We start from the raw sequence: 5,854 nt of genomic DNA, 5'->3' as shown, positions 1-5,854 counted from the left end.
TATGATTTTATTTGATACTTATAAATAGAAGATTATTATTTTCATAAAATAATTATTTTCCAATTTATTACAAGAAATATAAATAAATATTAATATTTATCAAGGATTGAATTCTTATAAATAATATATTTACATCAAGTTTTTGTTATTGTGGACTTTAGTATCATATATTATCTAGTAATATTATCATATAATGTTTCTTGAGCATAATATCTTTCATCATACGTCCGCCCGCACAGAGGCATGCCAAATGTTAACGGTGAAGAGTCGGTAACTATAAATAGGCAATTTAAAGGCTACAATTTAAAGTTAACAAAATGCAAAGGTTGTGATTTCTTAGATGATTTTTGACCCACCATGTTAGTAATATATAATTATGTATAATGCCAAATTGGTACTTTTTGGTTGCCGGAAACCACCCTTGTTCTTCTAATATTTTTAATTAACCAAAACGGATCCCACCAATCAATGTCACATGCTCCGCTTAGCTTTATCTTTCCAGGAAAATTAGCAACATTTCCCATCCCCCATATTGAAATTGATCTTATTGAAGAGCTGTCGAGGTTGATTCCTTAATGGAAAATGGTTGCCATGTTCTTTCATCCTATACAGCATGCAGTAATTTTTATTTGAATGACAGACCACCCAATGGTAGGATTCGAAGTTGGGTCAAATTTGTTAGAATTAGCGTCTCTGGCTTAGAACTTCAATCCTAGACAAGGTTATGACGTTTGATGAACTCCCATACGAAGTTGAAGTTTCGATGATGAAGTCATGATTTTTTATTCCTAACAAAAACCTAACTTCAATCATAGACAAGGTTAATTATGATGTTTGGTCAATGCTGTTGAGGCTTTTAATGAAGAAACTAACAAACATTTCCGGTTTGTTGAGTTTTGGCAAGTTGTAAGGCTTTACGACAAATGACGTCAACATGTCAAATAAACTTGTGTTGTGTTTTATTTTAATATGAAGTTGGTTGTAATGTTTCGCATGTTTTAATTTTAAGTGTCTTTTGTGTTTTTTAACTTTAAGTTTGTTGTCTTTTAATTTCAAGTATATTTGTGAAAATTTTAGCTTTATATATATTTGTTTTTATATAAAATATTTTTTTTGTTTAAAACAAAATGTGTTAGGATGGCAAAAGTGGCAAACCAGGCCCTCTAAATAACAAAATTTTGAAGTGGTCTGTGGCAAATCATATGTGGCTCCATGTCTGAGCAAAAAGGGTGTGACAAAGTGGCACCATTCTAACCTAAGCTCTGTGATTTGGTAAAATTCCCAACTTCATCTTGTTCAAGATTTCTATGATCTGGTGAAAATGTGTACGTGATTAGGTGAAATTTCCAAGCTCTTGAGGTATCGCCATCAAAGGAAGAAGGCACTTGACCTCGAAGCATGTCATCAGCAAGGTAAACAATGGTCAAACTTTACAACTACTACAATCTTTTTAATACTATGTTATTTATTTATTTTATTTTTTATGAGTTCCATGTCAGCACTTTCAACCGGTTCAAGCTTGTAGCTACTTCTAAATTTCTAACATCCACCAATTATTCAAAATCGTGATCCCTCACTCAACCATCTTTGATTTCATGTTCATTTAGGTTGTTTATGGTTTCGAATTGGGAGTTTTTGTTTGGAGTCAGTTTATCGTCAAGTCTCTCGTTCTGAAATTTTGGTAGGATTGATTTCCAATTTAAGGGTGTTACACTTATCAAGAAAAAGAAGTACGGAAAATGAGATATCAGTGTGGGACATTCAAAAACAACCAATCCACTACTAAATGCACATAAACCTAGCTAGCTCTCATAATACCGAGGACTAGCAATATTCTAAAAGTACACCTGAACAAGTACTTGTCAAGTTTGGAAATTAACTAGAAACACAAACTCAACATGCTTTCTGAATGCTAATGATGCAGACTCGGTGAAGGTGCATGGCCTCTCAATCTAGAATACTTTCTTTTAGGTGGAGGGTGCTGCCCGTGAATAATACATTGGCTACTAGTTTCTGTTCATATTCAAGTCTTAAAACAAGCATAAAAGGAAACTACGTACATTAACTTTCACAAACAGAAAAGAAATTACAACAAATCTTTATCAAACAAACTTGGTTACTCCAAGTACAATAGTGTTTACTAAGGAAAGGGATCGTTAAAGAAAGAACGCCACTTGTCAATAAACGGCAACTCATCTGGATTCAAGTTTGGAAGTTCACGATCTTGGAGGGAGTTGATTATCTGTGTAGCCTCACCCAGAAGTTGGGCTGCAGCATGCACATTCACCTCTCTTTTTTCTATGGCACTTGTGTGGCATTTCATTAATATGACTTGGGGTAAGTTGGTGAGACATGCAGCCAATATGTCAGCGATCATTGATGATAACTGTGCAAATAGTTCCTCTTGGCTAACCTCTTCAATGTTCTGATAGGAGAGCAGGATTGTTTCAGTGATACGATACATTGAATTGGCACAAATAGAACTGTATTTGGAATTATCGTTTGGGCCTCGAATATTTGTACTTTCCAGCTCAATAACCAATCTTTTAGCTGTATCTCTCAACCATTGAAGAATCTGTCCTGGTGTATTCACTTTAGGCTTAGGTTTTGGCAGCTTGTTTCCTAACCACTTGTGGTAGACTTCAACTTCTACCCACAAAGTTTTAGCTGCCTGTTGAATGCTTACATGATCATCAGTAGCATTGAGACTTTCTTCCATAAGCATGACATATCCAAGACCTTCACTCACACCACTTACCAAGCAAACTACTATGTTGTTTTGGATGTTAGGAAGTGATATGGCGATGGTTGTTAGAGTTATCAATGTCAAGCTCCAACAATTGAGATATTCTTCTGAAAGTAAATGCTGAACATGATGGCTATCAAACTTTCCAACTCCTTCAAATCCTCCAGATCGTGCCAATAGCTTCATAAGATTGTTGGGTTGTAGTTTTTCTGCCTTTTGGATTAAGTGGTTCACAGATCTTAACATGCCTTTCAATGTTCTCTTAGCAAACTCAATGTCGTCTTGGAGTTGCAAAACATACCCACTAAGATCTTTATCTATTCTTAGATGCTCCTTAGGCTTTTTTCTCAGATCAAGACATGAAGTGCTAAACAGGGCTTTTAACCATTTCCAATAGCGGATACAATACACAACACATATCACAACGAAAAATGGAGCCACTGCTATGATCTTGCATGCCACCACGACTGTCTTCTGATACCCTATACAAATATCGAGAATTAGGGTTTTGAGGTTCTCCATGAAAATTTTGCATTTGCGGCTACTCTGTTTCCAATCATATAACTTCCGAGTCCAATAGCTCTCTACGTTAAACACATTGAGACGATTCCAAATCCATTTTATCGACACCTTAAAGCTTAAGGCTGAAAAACATCTAGAAAGTGGGGCAATTGTACCCACTACGATTCCGAAAAATTGGATAATGAGAATTACTGGCATTGACCACTTATAATCCGACTTATAGTCCCGAAGATCTTCAACATAAAAAAGTATAAGAAGAATGTGTAAGACAACGCTTGAAGCACATATTACCGCTGAAGCAGAGGTTGTAGCAGAGCAAGTTGTCATGAATTGGGGGCTTCCAGTTCCTGCCATGATCCAGTAATTACTCACATGCCGCTTTAGATTCTCAACAGTTGATATTCCTGGTTGTTTCAACTCTTCATCCTTTAAAGAGAAGGTTTCCTATCATTAGAAGTACCCAAGAACCTTTTTATTCTTGTGAAACACAATGAGACATTTTCTTGGCATGTTGTATTTTACATAACTTTTTGTTAGAAGAAGATCGAGACAAAAATCTTGAAGATGAGGTCCTACAAGAAATGTTAAATGAACCAAGAGAGGAAATGCGCCATAATATAAGAGAGACAAATCAGGGTAATGCTGCGGCAGAGGAAATGAGAAACTTAATTGCAAATCAAATGTGGACTGATTACTTGCCAAATCGAAACAATGAGATAGATATGTCAATGTAGCTACTAGTTTTTATTATAACATTTCAATTTGATTTTGTTTGGATCTTTTGTGTTTGACTTGATTTTGTATGAATCGTTACTGTTTTGACTTTATTTGTGTTATTTATCTTTTGGACATGTTATTTACTCATTATTTGTACATCCTCTAAGTATGTATTTTTTATGTTATCAATGCTTGGTTTGTTTATTTATGATGTTATGCAGGTCAAAATGATGAAGGAAGAACAAGTTACTAAGAAAGAACACATAAAATGGACAGATTGGATGGATTATTGTTTTATTCAATCTATGATGACACAAGATGACAAAGGATTAAGGATTAGTGGGAGTTTCATCCCACAAGCGTACTCTAACATGGTGGAGGAGCTTAATCAAAAGTTTGGGAAGAGTTTAACAAAAAGTCATTTAAAGAATCGTTTGTAAACTTTAAAATCAGGTTTCTCGCAATGGTATGACATGTTCCGCGGAACTTCATTGAGTGGGTTCGGTTGGAATTCTGAAACACAACTAATTGAAGCGGACGAGGAAGTGTGGGCCAACCTAATGAATGTAAGTTTCTTTTATTGCATGTTACTTAGTTTGTATACATTTATGTTATTTTTCTTAACAATAATTGTATTTGGGATTGTGTGTTACAGTCAAAGCCAGAGGCAATTTCATTGAAGTAAAAAAAAATACCAAACTACAATGAGATGATAGCTTTGTTTGCGAGAGATAGGGCTTCAGGGGTGCATGTTGAAACCCCGAAAGAGAAGAATGCTCGATTGAACAAGAGTGGGGATATTAAAGTAGAAACAATTGAAGAAGTGGATCAGTTACTAGCAAGCAATGACATAACACTTGAGAAACAACAAAAAAATAATGATGATGATGATGATGGTCTTGATGATATTCAAGTGTTATCTCCTACATGCTTTTCACCGGTGCAAAATTCAAGTTCTAAGAAGTACAAAACTAAAAAAAGTAAACATGAAATTGAAGATGAAGATGAACCTGAAGTTGAACCTGAATCGTTTGAAAAGGTTATTATGAGTGCAGTTAAAGATGTGGCTTCTGCTATGAGGGAGGGTAACAAAATCTTCGAAAACTCTCATCATCGGGTTTATACTGGTGATGAAATTTATAAAGAGTTGGAGCCAATGGATTTGGAACCCGATGAATTAGCGGAAGCTCTAATGTTTTTGTCGCGAAATCAATCTGATGCGGGGACGTTATTTAGAGTTCCATTTAAAATACGAAAAAGTTTGCTGAAAAAAATGATGGGGGCAAGTAAATGACTTACTTAGGATGATAGTTTTTTGATTTTTTATTAGTTTGACTTCATACTTTTGGGTTTTTGGTTTGAGTTCATACATTGGAATTTGTTTGATTATTTTTACATTGACTTTAAATTGGTTTCTTATGAATTTGTTTGATTATTCATACATTTATGTTATTTTTGGTTTGGGTTTATTTACTTCTTTTACCCTTTATATTGATTTTGTTTGAAAAAGTTATATCAATGAAGAATATACTAGAATTGTGATTAATAATGAATTATGCATTAATGATTTTTATATAAATAATCATGTGAAAAAAATAATTAAAGAAAAATAATTTAGGCATAATTTTGTTTTCAAAAGAATCGCATGGTATATATTTGAAATTATGGAAAAAAGGTGACAAGGGTATAGTTGTCCACTTTTAGTTTTCATTTCTTTTCCTTCCAACTCAGGAACACAAAGAAAAATAATTTTCCTTTTCTTTCTCTCGAACTCGGGAACATAGGGAACATAAAAATACACTTTACTTTCTTTTCTATTCTTTTCTTTTCTCTCCATATTTCTCTTCTTTTCTTTTCTTTCCTTTAAAT

At 34.1% G+C, this 5,854-nt stretch overlaps 1 protein-coding gene and 1 pseudogene across 1 annotated transcript; one reads left to right on the top strand and one right to left on the bottom strand.

The window, feature by feature from the left end:
- Positions 1-2,140: 2,140 nt before the first annotated feature.
- On the bottom strand, positions 2,141-3,622 carry LOC145121655 (uncharacterized). The gene has a single exon (XM_079057371.1). It carries the CDS (start codon positions 3,620-3,622, stop codon positions 2,141-2,143), a length of 1,482 nt encoding a protein of 493 aa, XP_078913497.1.
- A 656-nt stretch (positions 3,623-4,278) lies between these two features.
- Positions 4,279-5,279, top strand: LOC145119163 (uncharacterized; annotated as a pseudogene).
- The last annotated feature ends 575 nt before the right edge of the window (positions 5,280-5,854 follow it).

This window comes from Lactuca virosa, chromosome 6 (assembly GCF_052849685.1).
Source record: "Lactuca virosa cultivar CGN04683 chromosome 6, Lactuca_virosa_CGN04683_v6, whole genome shotgun sequence".
NCBI classification, from domain to species: domain Eukaryota; kingdom Viridiplantae; phylum Streptophyta; class Magnoliopsida; order Asterales; family Asteraceae; genus Lactuca; species Lactuca virosa.
Note: the sequence above shows the minus strand (reverse complement) of the source record. Positions and strands in the feature narration are given on the sequence as shown.